Here is a 24,788-nt window from a genome sequence, read left to right on the forward strand (position 1 = left end):
AAACAAACAAACAAACAAACAAACAAACAGACAGACAGACAGACAGACAGACAGATAAATAAATAAATAAACTATCAAATAAATGACAAATGAACAAGCAAACGAACGACAAGTATAGGGACAAATAAAATAATTAAATAAACCAGCAAATAAACAGATACTCATGGGGGTATACTAGATATGTTTTTTTGTACCATCACTATACAAAAACACAATGTGACATGGTACAAAAAAACATATCTAGTATACCCCGATGAGTATCTGTTTATTTGCTGGTTTATTTAATTATTTTATTTGTCCCTATACTTGTCGTTCGTTTGCTTGTTCATTTGTCATTTATTTGATAGTTTATTTAATTATTTATTTATTTATTTATTTGTTTGTTTGTTTGTTTGTTTATTCATTTGTTTTGTTTTGTTTTGTTTTGTTTGTCACACGGTTCCTGGGTACCCTGTGCTCCAACAATATGTACCGTACTTTGATGCGAAACATATCGAGCACTTCCGGGTTTGCATCGCGCATGCTCAAATGCGTTTGTCAAGTGTATGAAGTCAACAAACCCTCTGCTCTGATCACTTACTGTGCATGCGACGCACGAGTCACTGGACTTACCTGGGGGTGGGAAAGACTTACCCTGCCGCACGACTCTGAACCATCATGGGAGATAACAGAGAAGACGCCAATCTCAGGAAGTTCAAAGGTTTTTTCCCCAAACGTTTACTCCCTACTACTACCACTACTAAACGTCAACGGAAGCGACGCTATTCTTCAGAGTCGTCTCCAGAACCTGCACATCCAACTCGTTCCCACGGCTCTAGTTCCGCTAGTACTAGTAGTGGTACGTATAGTTCTGACAACTGTACAGATCGCCGTATGCATCGAGCCGGTCGCTCGGCATGGACAGAACGACAACCGGACAGATTACATTGGTATCCTGCTAGCTTCCCCAACTTAGACCCTGGCAAATTTTGTGACGAGAGAAACAAAATCAGCGACAAGCTGCTTATCCTGAAGATTTGTATTGAGCGTGTTATGCAATGGTTGTTGGAACCTGGCAAATTGACACCACCAATCATCAACGAATCTGAAGTTAGTACTGTAACTGTAAGCGAGGCTGTGAAGAACGAAATACGGAAAGAACTTGAAGGTAAGACTATGTTCCAGTGTTGGTAACTTTTCCTCTTTTGTCCCCATTTATTCACAAATTACATGTAATGTTAGTATTGATACAATGGGATATTCCCAAAATCAATATATGTATGTCTGTTAGTATTTATTAAAGGGGAACACCACTCTAGGAATTTTCATAAACTCTGCATTCTGGAGAGTCATTTCATAATTTTACCTCACCTACAATTATTTGCGATTTCAGAGAAACATCAAGTTGATCTTGTGCATCTTTGTTATGAGCTATTGCATCATGGGAAATAACAACTACATTATTCAATAGTTGAACAATTTAGTGATTCATGACAACTGTTGACATTGAAATGTATAGAATGTTGTACTCATGATTATATTATACCAGTATATTGATGGCACAAATCGAGACATCTGATTGGTCTACACATTGAACTAGCACGTCTAAAATGAGTGATAATGCATGGTTGGTATGTGTCCAAATTTTGATGTTCACTGTCCATCTACGAATATTGTAGTCTGCCGTGATACTGATAGTTAACTCTGCGAATTGGCAGAGGATGATTTTCTCAATGAGACAATATTTTATGGGTAATGATGAAAGAAATTTTGAAAGCAAATGGAAGTTAATCGCATATTTGTACAAATCATTTCCTACTAAGGTAAAGGCATGCATGCGATCGGTTCTACTGTCTAGCCTCGGCTGGAGTGGAAACAAGTGAGCTGTCCTGTCAGAAGCCAGTGTAAGAGCTTGCACTGGCCGACTTACCATTAATCTAAATAGAAATTTGTCTGGGGTCCTGTCCTAGAGTATCAGTCATCAATCCAAGAGAAAAATCCTCAAACCAGAAAATCTACTGACGTAACTTCTAGTAATATAATTACATTGTAGATATACATGTAAACCTCTCGCTATGTCTATTGTCACACTCTACCATGTTGCAAAGTCGGTCGGTGTCGTGCACCGACGTTTCCACTGCGCCAAAGTTTCCTGTTCTATGATATGCGCATGCGTCAAAATTGGCCGGAAATTCTGTCGTGCATAACAATGTGAAATTATTTCCACTGCAACAAAATTTCCAGTCATTACTTGTACACAAAGAACCATGTGATCTAATAATTAAACTATATAGAAAATGGTATTATATTTTGAAACTTGTGACAAACTTTCCAACCGTCAGACATACACTTAATGTGACTTATTTAAATCCTAGCCCATGACATTTATTATGTACTGAATGGTACCTTTTAAAGTTGATCTGAAATTCTGTTCAATTTGAATTTGCTCCCTTTTATATCCATTATGACAAATCACAAACTTTCCAACCGTCAGCTCTAAATTAAACCATAGTGTAAACTACATGTATATGACAGTTATTTTATCGTGATTGGTATGTTTTGAAAGTTGATAAAAATTTCTGTTCAATTTGCCCCCTTTTATATCTATGAAGCATAAAGCATGCTGTATTCTATCTTTCTTTTAGCCAACAAGGTTGTTTTACGAGAGGTTTATTTTACAACAGATTTGTTTTCTTCACGGAAGTAAACTTGGGAAAGCTCAAAACAAATGGCAGATGTGTACATGTATGTCACCTCTTGTTTGTTTGTTTTGTTTACAAACAAACTCTGAAGATACAACGTGAACTTTACATAATAAAATTGAATGAGCTTTCCTGAACACCTGTTGGCTTTAAAAATGTGACAAGTTTCTCTGTGGTATACCAATTATTTTGGAGCTAATTGGAACAATTCTATCCAATGAATTTTTATTTTTGATGGACGGGTTTTGCATAGTCAGTTTTTTGTGTAGAAAGTAGGTGTACAGTATACCTAATCACCTGACATTTTAAGCAGACAAAATCAGGTCATGAACATTGATTTAAAATCACTGGGAAATTTCTGTAAAATCTATAAATTTCAAAAATAATGTACATGTATGCTGGATGAGAGTGTGAACTAAACCTAAGACCACTAAAAATAACCTACTGCTGAAACACAGTGTATTGAAGTCAGTAAACACCCCCATCAATTGTAAAAAAAAAAAGGTTGTGATGATTGCTAGGTGTACATTGACTGCGCTGCTATGTTAGATTGAAATTCATGACATTTTCCCCAGCGTGACCTTTGACCCAAGATGATGATTGGATGGTGAGATGGGTGTATTTCTGTTATGTGTATTTAAACTTGTATAACATACATGGTAATCAGAACTTAGTTTTCCAGCTGTTAAGTATTTGAAAACCTGCTGTCGTTCAAATACTAGTGCTCAAATAGGGAACTTGCAATCCAGACTGAGCATGCTCAGATGCAAAGGACTATGGGATTATCTGTGGTTATTGTAATACCTAATCTGGAGCTACTGATAAAATAAACCTCACACAATGGTCAGGGTAACTATGAATTGATCATTCGTGGTTGCAAACAAATGTAACAGCATTGTTTATAATACCAATTCACTAGTATTTATTATTACATTTCCCACGGTGCAACATTCAACATGGCAGGTTTTCAAGTTCCCTATTATTAGAATATAGAATGTAGTATGCAGGTTTAAACTTCACCTGATGATTACTTACACATTGTAATGTACTCAACCTGAATTATGTCATAAGATATACAAATGTACATGTAAGGTCATTTCATGTGACCTACACACATTATATTTATGATAATGTCTACTTCAATTTCATTCTCCTTACAGAGTCATATATGTGTAGAATTGCGGAGATAGTTTGGGAGTCCACTCAGCTTGTCCCATTAGAAATTTTGTCCAATGAAAAGTTGAGTGAGATTATCATGGTAAGTACATCAAGTCTTTGAGTAAAATTGATTTATGGTTCAAATTTTCAAAATTCCAATTGCTAGCAAAAAGAATATTAAACAAATTGTTAAAAGTTGGTCTGATTTTTTTCAAGTGTAGGTTCAGTAGTGCTGGTGACAGAAGTGTTAACACTGTGTCTTCTATCTGTACACTATATGTACATGTAAGCTAGTGTTAACACTGTGTCTGCTATCTGTACACTACATGTACATGTATGCTAGTGTTAACACTGTGTCTGCTATCTGTACACTATATGTACATGTATGCTAGTGTTAACACTGTGTCTGCTATCTGTACACTATATGTACATGTATGCTAGTGTTAACACTGTGTCTGCTATCTGTACACTATATGTACATGTATGCTAGTGTTAACACTGTGTCTGCTATCTGTACACTATATGTACATGTATGCTAGTGTTAACACTGTGTCTGCTATCTGTACACTATATGTACATGTATGCTAGTGTTAACACTGTGTCTGCTATCTGTACACTATATGTACATGTAAGCTAGTGTTAACACTGTGTCTGCTATCTGTACACTACATGTACATGTATGCTAGTGTTAACACTGTGTCTGCTATCTGTACACTATCTGTACATGTATGCTAGTGTTAACACTGTGTCTGCTATCTGTACACTATATGTACATGTATGCTAGTGTTAACACTGTGTCTGCTATCTGTACACTATATGTACATGTATGCTAGTGTTAACACTGTGTCTGCTATCTGTACACTATATGTACATGTATGCTAGTGTTAACACTGTGTCTGCTATCTGTACACTATCTGTACATGTATGCTAGTGTTAACACTGTGTCTTCTATCTGTACACTATATGTACATGTAAGCTAGTGTTAACACTGTGTCTGCTATCTGTACACTACATGTATACATGTATGTATGCTAGTGTTAACACTGTGTCTGCTATCTGTACACTATCTGTACATGTATGCTAGTGTTAACACTGTGTCTGCTATCTGTACACTATATGTACATGTATGTATGCTAGTGTTAACACTGTGTCTGCTATCTGTACACTATCTGTACATGTATGCTAGTGTTAACACTGTGTCTGCTATCTGTACACTATATGTACATGTATGCTAGTGTTAACACTGTGTCTGCTATCTGTACACTATCTGTACATGTATGCTAGTGTTAACACTGTGTCTGCTATCTGTACACTATATGTACATGTATGCTAGTGTTAACACTGTCTGCTATCTGTACACTATATGTACATGTATGCTAGTGTTAACACTGTCTGCTATCTGTACACTATCTGTACATGTATGCTAGTGTTAACACTGTGTCTGCTATCTGTGCACTATATGTACATGTATGTATGCTAGTGTTAACACTGTGTCTGCTATCTGTACACTATATGTACATGTATGTATGCTAGTGTTAACACTGTGTCTGCTATCTGTACAATATATGTACATGTATGCTAGTGTTAACACTGTGTCTGCTATCTGTACACTATATGTACATGTATGTACATGTATGCTAGTGTCAACACTGTGTCTGCTATCTGTACACTATATGTACATGTATGCTAGTGTTAAAACATACTGGTAATGTACTTCAGAACACTCTGTTCGAAAAGACAACAATATTGTAATTGGTGGTTCTCTTTGTTTCAATTGTGAATGTTGAGTGTTGAGTATTGTTGATAGAATTCAGTTGTATCTCAAGTAATGACATTGCTGTTACAGTATGGTTGATAGAATTCAGTTGTATCTCAAGTTATGATATTGCTGTTACAGTATGGTTGGTAGAATTCAGTTGTATCTCAAGTTATGACATTGCTGTTACAGTATGGTTGGTAGAATTCAGTTGTATCTCAAGTTATGATATTGCTGTTACAGTATGGTTGATAGAATTCAGTTGTATCTCAAGTTATGACTGCTGTTACAGTATTGTTGATAGAATTCAGTTGTATCTCAAGTTATGACATTGCTGTTACAGTATGGTTGATAGAATTCAGTTGTATCTCAAGTTATGACATTGCTGTTACAGTATGGTTGATAGAATTCAGTTGTATATCAAGTTATGACATTGCTGTTACAGTATGGTTGATAGAATTCAGTTGTATCTCAAGTTATGACATTGCTGTTACAGTATGGTTGATAGAATTCAGTTGTATCTCAAGTTATGATATTGCTGTTACAGTATGGTTTGTAGAATTCAGTTGTATCTCAAGTTATGACATTGCCGTTACAGTATGGTTGGTAGAATTCAGTTGTATCTCAAGTTATGATATTGCTGTTACAGTATGGTTGATAGAATTCAGTTGTATCTCAAGTTATGACTGCTGTTACAGTATTGTTGATAGAATTCAGTTGTATCTCAAGTTATGACATTGCTGTTACAGTATGGTTGATAGAATTCAGTTGTATCTCAAGTTATGACATTGCTGTTACAGTATGGTTGGTAGAATTCAGTTGTATCTCAAGTTATGACTTTGCTGTTACAGTATGGTTGATAGAATTCAGTTGTATCTCAAGTTATGACATTGCTGTTACAGTATGGTTGATAAAATTCAGTTGTATCTCAAGTTATGACATTGCTGTTACAGTATGGTTGATAGAATTCAGTTGTATCTCAAGTTATGACATTGCTGTTACAGTATGGTTGATAGAATTCAGTTGTATCTTAAGTTTATAATTTTGTCAATATCTCTTTATAGAATATTGAAGGAGTACATGTACCTCCCAAGATCCTACTGGGTATTGAAAATATATTTATCTCCTGGCTAGAGATCAACACAACTAACAAATTACTAGAACTGAGCTTAGATGAATTGATGGATAATGTTGTCAATCATTTGTACACAAATGAATATGAGATGTTACAACATCGTGATTACATCATAAGGTAAGAAAGTCACATATAATAGAGTTTACACTGTCTGTTGGTCACATCGTAAAGGTCAAAGTGTTCACCAAAAACAAAATTAAAACAATTTTTTTTTTGTACAAAATTACTTTGACATTTTACTTGTTGGACATCAATGTACATTATAAAGTTCAGTAGTGCTATAGTCATTGTCAGTGTCTACATTTTGTATGTCTGTCTGTCTGTCTGTCTGTCTGTCTGTCTGTCTGTCTGTCTGTCTGTCTGTCTGTCTGTCAGTCAGTTTGTCTGTCTGTCTGTCTGTCTGTCTGTCTGTCATTCTGTCAGACTGTGTGTCTGTCATTCTGTCTGTATGCCTGTGTGTGTGTGTGTGTGTGTGTGTTTGTATAGTGTGTATGTATGTGTGTGATGCAATCATTTTGCTTTGAACAACAACAGGGATTTATAGCTAAGTGAATAAACAAATGTATGCCAATTTAAATAAGTCTAGCAACAAGCAAATTCCCATAGCAACATCAAAATGATCTGTATATGGTAAAGATAACAACATGGTTGGATAGGCAACTGAATAATCATTTATGAACACCTATACCTAGCATGGCTCACCATGTGGGTAAACATTATTAAAAACTGTACAGTTGTGCTGCAATGCCATTGGCACTATTTATTTTATAATGGTTGTTTGATATAAGATAGGAATGGTCACACAATTGCAATGTCACACAAGCTCATAAAATTAACACCGTTCCTTGTTTAGGACAACCCCTCCAGTCTCACCTTTGATAAACATCTCAGAGTCTGAAGACGTGTGTTTCCTATCACAGCTATTGTATGTCAAAAATGAAGTTTCATGGTTTGCTGTAAACTTTTGTAAATGTGTTCTTAAATTTACCTACATGTATATTGTTTGTATTTTCTATTTAATCACAATAAAAATTAAATTTTAATAATTATGAGAAAAATGTCTTACGATGGCCTCTTTATTTTATTTTTTAGATTGAGGGGGGCAACAATAAGACAATTTGAAACATGCAAAGAACAAAGATCTGTACAATGTGATGTGGAAGTACAAGTCAACCATTATCTTTCTGGCATGGGAAAACGTTTTGAGAGTAAAGTGCTAACAACAACAGAGGTATGTTTTCTTTCTTTAATGAGCCCATATGTACACATGTACACGAATGTATGAAAGTACATGCCTGCGTGCATGTGTGCGTATGTACCTACGTACTTACATACATACATACATACATACATACATACATACATACATACATACATACATACATTTTGTACATATATGACCATTGGTGTAACAAAAGTACTTCCCATGGCCACAGTACCAGATATATGTGTAAGCATTGCTGTTAAAGAGGTATTTCATACAGCCATGTACCAGCTATGTAAGCATTGCTGTTACAGAGGTATTCCATACAGCCATGTACCAGCTATGTAAGCTTTGCTGTAACAGAGGTATTTCATACAGCCATGTACCAGCTATGTTAGCATTGCTGTAACAGGTATTTCATACAGCCATGTACCAGCTATGTAAGCATTGCTATAACAGAGGTATTTCATACAGCCATGTACCAGCTATGTTAGCATTGCTGTAACAGGTATTTCATACAGCCATGTACCAGCTATGTAAGCATTGCTTTAACAGAGGTATTTCATACAGCCAAATACCAGCTATGTAAGCATTGCTGTAACAGAGGTATTTCATACAGCCATGTACCAGCTATGTAAGCATTGCTGTAACAGGTATTTCATACAGCCATGTACCAGCTATGTAAGCATTGCTGTAACAGAGGTATTTCATACAGCCAAATACCAGCTATGTAAGCATTGCTGTAACAGAGGTATTTCATACAACCATGTACCAGCTATGTAAGCATTGCTGTAACAGAGGTATTTCATACAGCCATGTACCAGCTATGTAAGCATTGCTGAGCTATGTAAGTATTGTTGTAACAGAGGTATTTCATACAGCCATGTACCAGCTATGTAATCATTGCTGTAACAGAGGTATTTCATACAGCCATGTACCAGCTATGTAAGCATTGCTGAGCTATGTAAGTATTGCTGTAACAGAGGTATTTCATACAGCTATGTACCAGCTATGTAAGCATTGCTGTAACAGAGGTATTTCATACAGCCATGTACAAGCTATGTTAGCATTGCTGTAACAGAGGTACTTCATACAGCCATGTACCAGCTATGTAAGCTTTGCTGTAACAGAGGTATTTCATACAGCCATGTACCAGCTATGTAAGCATTGCTATAACAGAGGTATTTCATACAGCCATGTACCAGCTATGTTAGCATTGCTGTAACAGAGGTATTTCATACAGCCATGTACCAGCTATGTAAGCATTGCTATAACAGAGGTATTTCATACAGCCATGTACCAGCTATGTTAGCATTGCAGTAACAGAGGTACTTCATACAGCCATGTACCAGCTATGTTAGCATTGCTGTAACAGAGGTATTTCATACAGCCATATACCAGCTATGTAAGCATTGTTATAACAGAGGTATTTCATACAGCCATGTACCAGCTATGTAAGCATTGCTGTAACAGGTATTTCATACAGACATGTATTAGCTATGTAAGCATTGCTATAACAGAGGTATTTCATACAGCCATGTACCAGCTATGTTAGCATTGCTGTAACAGAGGTACTTCATACAGCCATGTACCAGCTATGTAAGCATTGCTGTAACAGAGGTATTTCATACAGCCATGTACCAGCTATGTAAGCATTGCTGTAACAGGCTTTGATTCCACCATTCAGTTAGCTGTTCAATGTAATGGATTAGCACAACTGTGTACTAAGTGTACCATACATAATTTTGATACAGGGATATGTGTGAACAGTCTTTGCATAGATTTGCAGATATGCACTATCCATATAATATACACAGGGATGTTTGTCAAAGCCATGGATTAGGATCGTGGCATAATAAAGCCTGTTATGAGGCTTTGAGTTATTTGTCTGGTACATGTACATGGCTACTTCTCAGTCATCCTAGCACTAATGATGTCAACAGCTTAGTGCAGATTGTGTGAGGTTCTATACATGTATGTATGACCCAATACTTGGTATGATAAGGATATCAACATTGGATTGTTTACAGTTTATAAAACTGATAAAAACCAAATTGGTAAATTGGCTGTAAAAGGGTGATGCTGTCAATTTTGCAAAGTACCTACTGTTGACATGTGGTTTCGATAACAACCAAACATCTGAAGATATGTCATGAGATAGTTATTAGCAGGGAAAATATTTCCCTTTTATGGCCAACCATGGATGTACATGTACATTGTAAATTTGTATATCACACAAGAGTATGTCTATGTAATACATCCCATAGTATTGTTAACTATGGATGTATATCACACAAGAGTATGTCTGTGTAATACATCCCTTAGTATTGTTAACTATGGATGTATATCACAAAAGAGTATGTCTATGTAATACATCCCATAGTATTGTTAACTATGGATGTATATCACACAAGAGTATGTCTATGTAATACATCCCTTAGTATTGTTAACTATGGATGTATATCACACAAGAGTATGTCTATGTAATACACCCCTTAGTATTGTTAACTATGGATATATATCACACAAGAGTATGTCTATGTAATACACCCCTTAGTATTGTTAACTATGGATATATATCACACAAGAGTATGTCTATATAATACACCCCTTAGTATTGTTAACTATGGATATATATCACACAAGAGTATGTCCATGTAATACATCCCTTAGTATAGTTAACTATGGATATATATCACACAAGAGTATGTCTATGTAATACATCCCTCAGTATTGTTAACTATATGGATGTATATCACACAAGAGTATGTCTATGTAATATATCCCTCAGTATTGTTAACTATGGATGTATATCACACAAGAGTGTGTCTATGTAATACACCCCTTAGTATTGTTAACTATGGATGTATATCACACTAGAGTATGTCTATGTAATACACCCTTCAGTATTGTTAACTATGGATGTATATCACACAAGAGTATGTCTGTGTAATACATCCCATAGTATTGTTAACTATGGATGTATATCACACAAGAGTATGTCTATGTAATACATCCCTTAGTATTGTTAACTATTGATGTATATGACACAATAGTATGTCTATGTAATACATCCCTTAGTATTGTTAACTATGGATGTATATCACACAAGAGTATGTCTATGTAATACACCCCTTAGTATTGTTAACTATGGATGTATATCACACAAGAGTATATCTATGTAATACATCCCTTAGTATTGTTAACTATGGATGTATATCACACAAGAGTATGTCTATGTAATACACCCCTTAGTATTGTTAACTATGGATGTATATCACACAATAGTATGTCTTTGTAATACATCCCTTAGTATTGTTAACAATGGATGTATATCACACAAGAGTGTGTCTATGTAATACATCCCTTAGTATTGTTAACTATGGATGTATATCACACAAGAGTATGTATATGTAATACACCCCTTAGTATTGTTAACTATGGATGTATATCACACAAGAGTATGTCTATGTAATACATCCCTTAGTATTGTTAACTATGGATGTATATCACACAAGAGTATGTCTATGTAATACATCCCTTAGTATTGTTAACTATGGATGTATATCACACAAGAGTATGTCTATGTAATACATCCCTTAGTATTGTTAACTATGGATGTATATCACACAAGAGTATGTCTATGTAATACATCCCTTAGTATTGTTAACTATGGATGTATATCACACAAGAGTATGTCTATGTAATACATCCCTTAGTATTGTTAACTATAGATGTATATCACACAAGAGTATGTCTATGTAATACACCCCTTAGTATTGTTAACTATGGATGTATATCACACAAGAGTATGTCTATGTAATACATCCCTTAGTATTGTTAACTATAGATGTATATCACACAAGAGTATGTCTATGTAATACATCCCTTAGTATTGTTAACTATGGATGTATATCACACAAGAGTATATCTATGTAATACACCCCTTAGTATTGTTAACTATGGATGTATATCACACAAGAGTATGTCTATGTAATACATCCCTTAGTATTGTTAACTATGGATGTATATCACACAAGAGTATGTCTATGTAATACATCCCATAGTATTGTTAACTATAGATGTATATCACACAAGAGTATGTCTATGTAATACACCCCTTAGTATTGTTAACTATGGATGTATATCACACAAGAGTATGTCTATGTAATACACCCCTTAGTATTGTTAACTATGGATGTATATCACACAAGAGTATGTCTATGTAATACACCCCTTAGTATTGTTAACCATGGATGTATATCACACAAGAGTATGTCTATGTAATACATCCCTTAGTATTGTTAACTATGGATGTATATGACACAAGAGTATGTCTATGTAATACATCCCTTAGTATTGTTAACTATGGATGTATATCACACAAGAGTATGTCTATGTAATACACCCCTTAGTATAGTTAACTATGGATGTATATCACAGTAGAGTATGTCTATGTAATACATCCCATAGTATTGTTAACTATGGATGTATATGACACAAGAGTATGTCTATGTAATACATCCCATAGTATTGTTAACTATGGATGTATATGACACAAGAGTATGTCTATGTAATACATCCCTTAGTATTGTTAACTATGGATGTATATCACACAAGAGTATGTCTATGTAATACATCCCTTAGTATTGTTAACTATGGATGTATATCACACAAGAGTATATCTATGTAATACATCCCTTAGTATTGTTAACTATGGATGTATATCACAAGAGTATGTCTATGTAATACATCCCTTAGTATTGTTAACTATGGATGTATATCACACAAGAGTATGTCTATGTAATACACCCCTTAGTATTGTTAACTATGGATGTATATCACAAGAGTATGTCTATGTAATACATCCCATAGTATTGTTAACTATGGATGTATATGACACAAGAGTATGTCTATGTAATACATCCCTTAGTATTGTTAACTATGGATGTATATCACACAAGAGTATGTCTATGTAATACACCCCTTAGTATAGTTAACTATGGATGTATATCACAGTAGAGTATGTCTATGTAATACATCCCATAGTATTGTTAACTATGGATGTATATCACACAAGAGTATGTCTGTGTAATACATCCCTTAGTATTGTTAACTATGGATGTATATGACACAAGAGTATGTCTATGTAATACACCCCTTAGTATTGTTAACTATGGATGTATATCACACAAGAGTATGTCTATGTAATACATCCCATAGTATTGTTAACTATGGATGTATATCACAAGAGTGTGTCTATGTAATACGTCCCTTAGTATTGTTAACTATGGATGTATATCACACGAGTATGTCTATGTAATACATCCCTCAGCATTGTTAACTATGGATGTATATCACACAAGAGTATGTCTATGTAATACACCCCTTAGTATTGTTAACTATGGATGTATATCACACAAGAGTATGTCTATGTAATACATCCCTTAGTATTGTTAACTATGGATGTATATCACACAAGAGTGTGTCTATGTAATACACCCCTTAGTATTGTTAACTATGGATGTATATCACACAAGAGTATGTCTATGTAATACACCCCTTAGTATTGTTAACTATGGATGTATATCACACAAGAGTATGTCTATGTAATACATTCCTTAGTATTGTTAACTATGGATGTATATCACACAAGAGTATGTCTATGTAATACATCCCTTAGTATTGTTATCTATGGATATGTATCACACACGAGTATGTCTATGTAATACATCCCTTAGTATTGTTAACTATGGATGTATATCACACAAGTCTATGTAATACATCCCTTAGTATTGTTAACTATGGATGTATATCACACAAGAGTATGTCTATGTAATACATCCCTTAGTATTGTTCACTATGGATGTATATCACACATGAGTATGTCTATGTAATACATCCCTTAGTAGTGTTAACTATGGATGTATATCACACTAGAGTATGTCTATGTAATACATCCCTTAGTATTGTTAACTATGGATGTATATCACACAAGAGTATGTCTATGTATTACACCCCTTAGTATTGTTCACTATGGATGTATATCACACAAGAGTATGTCTATGTAATACATCCCTTAGTATTGTTAACTATGGATGTATATCACACAAGAGTATGTCTATGTAATATATCCCTTAGTGTTGTTAACTATGGATGTATATCACACAAGAGTGTGTCTATGTAATACACCCCTTAGTATTGTTAACTATGGATGTATATCACACATGAGTATGTCTATGTAATACATCCCTTAGTATTGTTAACTATGGATGTATATCACACAAGAGTATGTCTATGTAATACATCCCTTAGTATTGTTAACTATGGATGTATATCACACAAGAGTATGTCTATGTAATACACCCCTTAGTATTGTTAACTATGGATGTATATCACACAAGAGTATGTCTATGTAATACATCCCTTAGTGTTGTTAACTATGGATACATATGTAATACATGTACATACCCAGGATACATACCATCAATGTATTTTTACTGAATAAATAAGTGTTTTGATTATCCTTGACTATTTCAATAACAGAGAGGATTATCTACATGTATATGTAGTATCTACATGTATTATTACAACAATCTTCTACCAACTGTATGTTCTCTATTGATGACAGTATAATCTTTCATTCCTTGATGTTTAATATGTAACTTGCAATCCAGACTGGGCATGCTCAGACGCAAAGGACTATGGGATTAAATGTGGTTGTTGTAATACCTTATCTGGAGTTACTGATAAAAACACCTCCCACAATGGTCAGGGTAACTATGAATTGATCATTCGTGGTTACAAACAATTTATAAACAGTGTTTGCAATAGTAATTGATTAGTATTTATTATCACATTTCCCATGATGCAAATTCAACATGGCGTGTTTGCAAGTTCCCTATTAGTGTAAATTTCACCCATGGAGTTTTAAGTAGAGTCTTCAGGATACCAACACTGTGGGATATCTAATCTGGTGACAAGCCAGCCTTGGTCTTATCAAAAATTTGTTTATAATTAAACATCAGGGAGTGAAAGATTACACTGTGATCAATAGAAAAACTTGCTGAAAGTTTTTTTTTTCAGCACAGCTTGAGACAGGCTAAGAGATATAGTTGGTAGAAGGTCATTGTAAAATTTGCATTTTGTTGACTCTTTTACTGTTCTCACTTTCAGAATAAAAGGGATCACACTCAAATGGACCGTAGCTACCCACAGATGGTTTATCAATTTATGGCAGCTGCTAAAGATGCTCGTTTTATCACTGATGATTACTATGTCATGTATGGTATCTCATTATGTGGTACAGATGGTATACTTCTATCAAGAGGGCATGTTTGGAAACAGTTGATACAGAGGACAAAGAAATGTATTTTAGAGGACCCACCATTTCAAAAATCCCATTTCTTGTATCAATTTGTTCAGTTAGGACAAACTATTTATCCGTATACACACTTTGACATTGTTCCAGTATTGACCTTGTACTTGGCATATAAAGCTGTTCTTTTACTACATAACAATACTCCTTGTTAAGACTTTCACATAAAAGACATTGTTCCAGTATTGACCTTGTACTTGGCATATAAAGCTGTTCTTTTACTACATAACAATACTCCTTATTAAGACTTTCACTTACAAAAGACAGATATTGCAAATAGAGCATTCTTGTCTGCAATTGATTTAACTATACAATTTATAAAATACTTATTTTGTCTGCATTTGTCTGAAGTTAGTTTTGTTTTTCTATCAAATTAAAGAAATAATGTAAATTTTAAAATTATTGAGTATAGTGTAGGCTTATTTGAGTGAATTGAAATGGAAGTGAGTGGGGGGGGGGGTGCAGCTAATGCAATGGATGCTGCACAAGGTTTACCTTTGTAATATACAAAATGCATGTATTTCTACACATTTAGCACAACTTTAACTCTGGTTCAGTAAAACATTTAGCCCCCAATGGGCTCCACCTGAAGGGTACTATTATGTTGGACTACACCTGAAGGGTGCTATTATGTTGGGCTCCACCTGAAGGGTGCTATTATGTTGGACTCCACCTGAAGGGTACTTTTATGTTGGGCTCCACCTGAAGGGTGCTATTATGTTGGGCTCCACCTGAAGGGTACTATTATGTTGGGCACCACCTGAAGGGTGCTATTATGTTGGGCTCCACCTGAAGGGTGCTATTATGTTGGGTCCCACCTGAAGGGGGCTATTATGTTGGACTCCACCTGAAGGTACTATTATGTTGGGCTCCACCTGAAGGGTGCTATTATGTTGGGCTCCACCTGAAGGGTGCTATTATGTTGGACTCCACCAGGAGGGTGCTATTATGTTGGGCTCCACCTGAAGGGTGCTATTATGTTGGACTCCACCTGGAGGGTGTTATTATGTTGGACTCCACCTGGAGGGTGTTATTATGTTGGGCTCCAACAGGAGGGTGCTATTATATTGGACTCCACCTGGAGGGTATTATTATGTTCAGTTTCATCTGTATGTGCATTCATGCATGCACCCTCATCTCTCTGGCATACACCAACTGATTTCAACCAAACCTGACACAATGGTAACATGCTATGTGAGACATTTGTACACCACTTTGTTTTACGGTAGAATTAGTCAAGTTCCAGACAGGGACAGTATTACATATTAAATACTTCATCTTAATCCCAGTCAAGTCAAGGTCCCCAATAATTGCACATAATTCTGTGCCCCTCCCACAGCGTTCATATAAACATGATGGCATCCTTGTGCCCCCACGTGATGTTAGTTTAAATAGACTGGAGGAGGAGTTAAGCATTTGCATATCATTATTACGTGCTAAATTCCTTCGATAGACAAAATATCAAATGTATCAAGTAGTGATGATGACAGCCTGTCAATTTGTGATGGATTATTACTGACATGAATCCTTTGTTCTTCGCTCACCATGACATTCAAACACACTTGACACCTTTCATTGGGACCTTGACTAGACTTGGATTAAGATGATTCTATTTAATTACATAATACTGTCCCTGTCTGGAACTAGTCTACCACAGAATCAAATATTGTCAAATAGATGGTCATATTACACGACAACCGAGCTAGACCATCATGCAATGCTTGCATATACCTTCAGAGGACAACACCTTAAATCCTCATATCTTCCCTATACCACTACATTCTAGTTGCTTTCAATATGGCTGCTAGAATCACTCGTGCTAAGTTCAAAGGGTAAAGGTTAATACGTTAAAAGTTTTGTACAGTGAATAATGTGTGTTGGAATTGTATGCATTGATTGTGGAGAAATGTTTATGCAGAGAATCATATAATGAAAAAAATGATAGCAATGCAGATCAATGCAGGTATTATCCAAGATTTTAATATGCTAATAGTTTCGCTTTTAGCAATCAATGATGGTTATGATGTAATGTGATTTGATTTGAACTTTGACCCCCACAATTGAGAGGTACTTGACCTTTTGTCATAATCAAGTACATGTCATGTATACTATTATTCATCTTATTTGTCGAGTATTTTCCTGTGGAGGTTGTTGCTATCTTAAAGAGACACAGTCTGTAACTTTATGATCTGAGGTGTTTGCATTTATTTCCAAAACAATACATCTAATATTTCAGCTACTGAATCATTTTGAATGACTAACAGTTTATTCAGTTCTCATAAGATTTTTATGTTATGAAAATAACATGATCACATACTATTGTGGTTACTAATAAATCCCAAAACACCCTAGTCAATGTTTTCACGCCTTGTTGTACATAGTCATCAATGTTAAAATTGGTGTGGTCTCTCATTTGTTTCAACATAGGCTGTAGTTTGTGTTTAGTAATGTTAGTTTTTATCCCCAAACATTAATGTTGCATCCTGTGTTAAGTAAATCTCGTCGATAAGAAAAGGAGGTTGTATGGTGACAAATGTTGTTTCTGCAGTCAGAGTATAAGATTGTAATGGACTTAAATTCATATCCCGGCTTGACATTTAAATTCTTTTTACACAAATTTAGAGTTTTTTCACGAAAACTTGGTGTACTGCTCTAAGGATTAATAGTTTGCAATGAGGTATTTTAAGTCTTGTTAGAAAACTTTAGAAAAAACAGTTCTAATGTTTCAAACATTGCACCAACAATTGAACATTTTATCCCGCAATTTAAATGTTATCACGCGAAAATAAAGTTTGGGCTACACGAATAAAAATTTTCGTTTCGCAAATTAATTTTCTGAAGAATTTATTTGTCACAGAAATTGTAGTTCTTTGCTTTGATATTCCTATATTGACCTAAGAAATTAATGTTTTGTCATATGAAATAAAAGTGTTATGCTTTTATTAAATATTTTGCCCTCAAAAATCAATTTATAGCACAAATTTAGTTTTCGTCTGTCACCTGTGGGCCGCCGTAGAATTGGATATGAATTACATAATATTCAAATTACATCGCTGGTCAACTCCAAGATAGTGCACGATACAACTCCTCGACTGAATACACCAGAATATATTAATGGTAAAACTGTCCATGAATTCAGTTGTTATATGGTTTGTGCTAAAATTTTACAGTGTCCTTTGGGGATGACAGTTTCCTGTGCAATTTAGAAATAATCCTTCTGTATTTTATATCACGTGACTTTAATTGGTTTTGTTATGATGAGTATACGGAAAGGAAAGATAATGACACACACACGCACGCATACACAAACACACACAGACACATTCCCTTGTCAATTGACTGTCTTATGATTAAACATACGGTAGACATTGTGCAACGTTGTCGCTAAGCAACGACAAGGTATATAACTGCTCCTGCAATTATACAGTGACATAGAGATCAAGTCACAGCCCCCCTTGATAGTCAAATACTTGTGCCCCCTCCCATTTTTATCCACACTCATTGTTCACAACCCTCTCCTATTTCACCCAATTCACCCTTACATGACTGTAATATACTAGATTACTGTCTTAAAACGACTACTTCTTTACTTAACCAACTTCTCACGTATGCAACAACACTCCACATAGACGTTAGGCCTAAAAAAAATTGTGTGGTTCCAATTACGCTCAATTTTAGAATAGGTGGGGTAGGTATATTTTTAAATATACTTTATTATATTTTATTTTTACATGTCTGTCTAGTTCAGGTAGTTCTGTTTCCCTTGTTTTCCAAGTTGTCTCTGTTATTGGTTTCTTCCCATCATATGTACAGCCATTGCAGATTGGAAGAATAGTTTTATATTGTCTTTTTAAGTTGATGTCAGTTTCCGCATCGACTATTTCTAGCGAGGCTTCACAATCTTTGCGATTGTATTTTCTTTCTCGAATATGTAAGAAAAAAGTTTAGGGTCGCCTGTGAAAAACTAAGTGGGGTCGGGTAACCGGACCCACATATTGTTTATTAGGCCATACCGGATAACCTGTAAGCTGAAAAGCAACATGTTTTACTATGTTCACTATCTACCGTTACAGACAACAAAAGCAAAGCTACGTTTCACGGCTAGTAACCTGTTTGTCTTTCCATCCAATAGAAAAACACCCCTTTTTCGGGTACACAAATAAACGTTTCAAAAGGAAAACCTAACAACATTACTATCCACAAACCAAAAGAGAAACCACAACAAACTGTCATGTGTTTTCTTTACTCCGCAGACAAGAGACAAAATTTGTCCGAGCTCACGAAACACACTTCACACACATTGACTCGATCCATATGACATATGTTATTAGCTGGGGACAATCAAACAGTTACATGATTGAGTGGACAATTGTTTTATTCCAACATGGACGCATTACTAATACATTCATGATTAAAATGAAAATTGTATTTTTCTTCAACTGTGTATAAGACAAAGCATATTCTTATGGCTATATCTGGAACGCAATTTTTAACTTTTATGTCAAAATCATCGAATAAACAGACAAACAACGCCACATTTCAGGATCACCACTCCAAACAAAATTATCATCGGTTACAAAGAAAGAACATGTGCGTCAACATTTGTGTGTAAACTGTATGTATGTATGTATGTATGTATGTATGTATGTATGTATGTATGTATGTATGTATGTACTGTATGTATGTATGTATGTATGTATGTATGTATGTATGTATGTATGTATGTACTGTATGTATGTATGTATGTATGTATGTATGTATGTATGTGTGTATGTATGTATGTATGTATGTATGTATGTATGTATGTGTGTGTGTATGTATGTACGTACGTACGCGAATAGTTAGCATTGTTCCATATTGAACATGTATTATGTATGCATCTAATTTGTTATTTGAATATAGAAACGGTACCAACTTGCAAGGTAAAACATACATTTATATATGCACACACAAACACGACAGACAGACAGACAGACAGACAGACAGACAGACAGACAGACAGACAGACAGACACACACACACACACACACACACACATAAACATATTTTACACCCAATCCGTGAAACTGCCCAATTCATGAAATGTACATGTAACTTTGCCCAGTTCATGGAATGGTCAACCTTATGCAAATGAGAGTATAGATTACGATCTAAAAGAGGCCAAATTAAATTTTTGGGGAAAGAGTTTTGAACTGGGGTGTTGATTATCGAACTCTATTAAAAACACAAGCTACACTGAATTTTAATAAAAGAAGACTTGCGAAGTGACATGTTTGTAAATACATGATAATAAAGTTGTTTGATTCGTATCTTTTTTGTGTGTGTCCTATAAAAGATGCTCATTTCATGTACTAGGCATATCTTACAATATCCACTTCATAACCTAGGCAACACGATTGAGTATTTCATGAACTGAGTAAAGTTACCTACCCATTTCATGAATTGGGCAATTTCTCAGATTGGGTGTAACATATGTTTATAAATGTTTAGACAGACAGACAGACAGACAGACAGACATACATACGGAACGGCTGGGTGGGCAGAGGGGCGGACGGATGGACAGACATACATGATTAAGAAAGAAAGAAAGAAAGAAAGAAAGAAAGAAAGAAAGAAAGAAAGAAAGAAAGAAAGAAAGAAAGAAGCATAAGTGTTGATATTTTTGAGAGGATTGTATCGTTATTATAATGGTTTATTGCCCTGATGTAAACGTCTTCCTTCACTACCCGTTCAAAGTACATAGTTTCAGTATGGTCAATAGAATATCATGGTGATTCAATGCAAGTATGCTGGTAGATTTCTGATGCCCTATAGATTGGTCCTTTATTATACTCAGGTGTTTGTAAGGTCACTTGTTCTGAATAGGGGTCAATATGGTCTGATTCATTTATTATAGATTATTGTCACAGTGTCATTGTGCAGCGTGTCGTCTTTTTTATTTGGGAGTGGAAGGAGGGGGTACACATTTCAATTATATCGATGACATAATAAAAAACCTCCCTCCCCAGATTATTGGGGTAATTATGCAGTGTGGTATATCTATGTGGGAACGTAATGAGGACGTAAACATTTTAATTATACCCATGAAATAATCCAACCTACTCTTCTATAAACCTAAAGAAACATCTATGCACCGAATATTAGATTAATCTTTAGCCAATTTTGCTAGAATTGACATTTTGTGGCAATTTTCCAAAATTTAGGAATCCTGTCCTATCCTGTGTGTAGTAAAGTCCAATAACCAGTAGAACATTGTATAAAGTATTTCCCATTGTAAGATGATAATCTATTATTCAAGTCTATCAGCTGTTACATCCACGTCTTAAAAAAAGTGAACTTTAAGAACAATCAGTATTATATACAAGTATGTACGATCAACCGTTTAAGAAAATTATATATCTTTTTTTTTCTCTCTCTCATGGCTTCCTTCATTGAATAGAAAATAAAGACAAACCAAAAGATCAAACCAAGCTTTTAGTGGCGAGGATTTCTTGGATGTACATCATCAAACAATAAAACACAATGCAATGGAACTCCGGCAAGAAATCCGTGCCATACATTATTGCTTGAAAGTCTCAAGTTGATCCCCTCTAAGGTACAATTTCAAATGAACATTCCAACCTAGTCAATATATCAGGTATTAATGTATAACAATATAGACAGGAAAGTGTTATCCACAACCATTTTTATTTATAAATCAAGCAAATTCAAACCTTTACAAACCCAAAACTACATAAAACATGAATAAAAAAGAGCTTAGAGTTCAAGTATTACAGTATCAATATTTGTTTGAAATCTCCATTACAATAATATCATGTTACCATGGCAACTTGTAATATCTGATCTTAATAAAATTCAACATTGATTAAGTTTTGTCAATGAATAATAACAAAGTAATAACCTAGTTAAGATAAAAATAACAATTGATAAACGTGAAAGTATTACAAATACACATTCATCATTGCTGACAAAGATAACACTGTCACCTAGTTAAGATAAAAATAACAATTGATAAGCGTGAAAGTCTTACAAATACACATTCATCATTGCTGACAAAGATAACACTGTCACCATGAATATTATATTTTCCCATTTTTAAAACTGTAATTTATATTCCATATAAAATGTTCAACTGAGTACTTTGAGGCTTTCTGTTTTAAATGTTGTGATTAAGTATGAAAATACTATAAATTGTTAGTACTAACGACACATAAAATGGAAAATATTGATGAGCTTTGTTAAGACACATTTAGTTAGAATCAACAATTTCATTTCCAATTATGTTATTATGAAAATACTATAAATTGTTAGTACTAACGACACATAAAATGGAAAATATTGATGAGCTTTGTTAAGACACATTTAGTTAGAATCAACAATTTCATTTCCAATTATGTTATTATGAAAATACTATAAATTGTTAGTACTAACGACACATAAAATGGAAAATATTGATGAGCTTTGTTAAGACACATTTAGTTAGAATCAACAATTTCATTTCCAATTATGTTATTATGAAAATACTATAAATTGTTAGTACTAACGACACATAAAATGGAAAATATTGATGAGCTTTGTTAAGACACATTTAGTTAGTATCAACAATTTCATTTCCAATTATGTTATTATGAAAATACAATTAATTGTTAATAAAGATTAATAAAGTACTAAACGATACAAAAATAGAAAATGTTGACGAGTATATTAATTACAATTGATATCAACAATTTCATTTCAATTATTTATGTACATTTCTTACTTACAGGAAGTATTTCAATGATATGTAAAACACTTTTCAGTGCAGGTATATGTACCAGGGTTATAATTATAAAACAAATCCATGGACCTATTTATGATCTCATTGGTAATTATTCACTCTTTTGTTTCCACATGATTCCAGGTCTAAATCATTTTTAGTGGAAACCATGGAAAAAACGTTTTTGACCACATTTTGAAATAATATATCAGTTTGATTATGAGTTATCATATTTTGTATGTAGATATAACGATCCCTGTGTGTCTTCTCTAAGACATATATTGTATTCTTTGACATGTATTTCTATTTCTCTCTATGGTTTATTAGGTGAAAATGCATGTATGGAAACGTGACATCCACACCTGTCTAAACCATTGAATATAATCAGATGTCTTCATTGGATGACATCATGAGTATTTGTATTTGTTCTCATATCTTCTACTTACAAAGTGTACTTTGAATTTCTCTGTAAGTATGCAATGCTTTATTTTCATACTTTGTCTTTCCATATCAAAGTATATTCACATGTTGTTATTTTTCTTGGCAAGGTGACACTTCTATGTATTTATTGTAGATATATCCTGCATGATATTTTTTAATTTGGAAATAAACAGAGTTCAATTATTTGACCAATAGAACCTTAACGAACATGTACAGTTTATCCTCTATACAATTTGTGATCTATTTACACATCTGCTCATGTTTTACATTATGTAATTTGCAACATAATCAACACATTGCTATGTTTGCTGTTGTCTAGTTTGCCAATTTTGTAAGGCATTGGTAAGGTTACCATCATATTGATTGTTCAATCGTTATTGTAAGACATTGGTAAGGTTACCATCATATTGATTGTTCAATCGTTATTGTAAGACATTGGTAAGGTTACCATCATATTGCTTGTTCAATCGTTATTGTAAGGCGTTGGTAAGGTTACCATCATATTGATTGTTCAATCGTTATTGTAAGGCGTTGGTAAGGTTACCATCATATTGCTTGTTCAATCGTTATTGTAAGGCGTTGGTAAGGTTACCATCATATTGCTTGTTCAATCATTATTTTTTCATGTTGTACTCGTACGTTTTTGTTTTTTGTTTTTTGTTTTTTACTTTGCCAACATTTGGAGAAATTGGTCGTGTGACTATTTGATCGCTTGAGGACTCTTTAAGCGTTCCTTGACATCCTGGGCTTTCTTGAAGTACAGTTTGTATCTCCAATATCCTGGTCGTCCAGTTGCCAATGTCATTATCTCTACCGCTATCAGTTTTATTCAGGCTAACTATCAACTATCAGTACTGTTTATAATGCATCATAGTATATCTCCAGTGTTATAAAGTACTGTTTATAATGCATCATAGTATATCTCCAGTGTTACAAAGTACTGTTTATAATGCATCATAGTATATCTCCAGTGTTACAAAGTACTGTTTATAATGCATCATAGTATATCTCCAGTGTTATAAAGTACTGTTTATAATGCATCATAGTATATCTCCAGTGTTACAAAGTACTGTTTATAATACATCATAGTATATCTCCAGTGTTATAAAGTATTGTTTATGATACATCATAGTATATCTCCAGTGTTATAAAGTACTATTTATAATGCATCATAGTATATCTCCAGTGTTACAAAGTACTGTTTATAATACATACAACCACGATGTTTGAAAATATTGTTCACAGTCCATACCTCAAAATATTACAAATTAACTCTTAT

At 34.3% G+C, this 24,788-nt stretch overlaps 1 protein-coding gene across 1 annotated transcript; it reads left to right on the plus strand.

Annotated features, from left to right (window-relative positions):
* Positions 1-565: 565 nt before the first annotated feature.
* On the plus strand, positions 566-15,467 carry LOC144450366 (uncharacterized). Its single transcript, XM_078140969.1, has 5 exons — positions 566-1,147; positions 3,842-3,939; positions 6,660-6,847; positions 7,823-7,961; positions 15,111-15,467. Exons 1-5 carry the CDS (start codon positions 658-660, stop codon positions 15,465-15,467), a joined length of 1,272 nt encoding a protein of 423 aa, XP_077997095.1. The 5' UTR covers positions 566-657.
* Positions 15,468-24,788: the final 9,321 nt, after the last annotated feature.

This window comes from Glandiceps talaboti, chromosome 19 (assembly GCF_964340395.1).
Source record: "Glandiceps talaboti chromosome 19, keGlaTala1.1, whole genome shotgun sequence".
Lineage (NCBI taxonomy): Eukaryota > Metazoa > Hemichordata > Enteropneusta > Spengelidae > Glandiceps > Glandiceps talaboti.

Excerpts from the sequence above, each read along its gene's own strand:
- LOC144450366 (XM_078140969.1), top strand. The coding sequence starts at position 658 with ATGGGAGATAACAGAGAAGACGCCAATCTCAGGAAGTTCAAAGGTTTT. Across the intron at positions 6,848-7,822 it reads CATCGTGATTACATCATAAG|ATTGAGGGGGGCAACAATAA; the intron begins GTAAGAAAGTCA and ends TTTATTTTTTAG. Across the intron at positions 7,962-15,110 it reads AAGTGCTAACAACAACAGAG|AATAAAAGGGATCACACTCA; the intron begins GTATGTTTTCTT and ends TCTCACTTTCAG.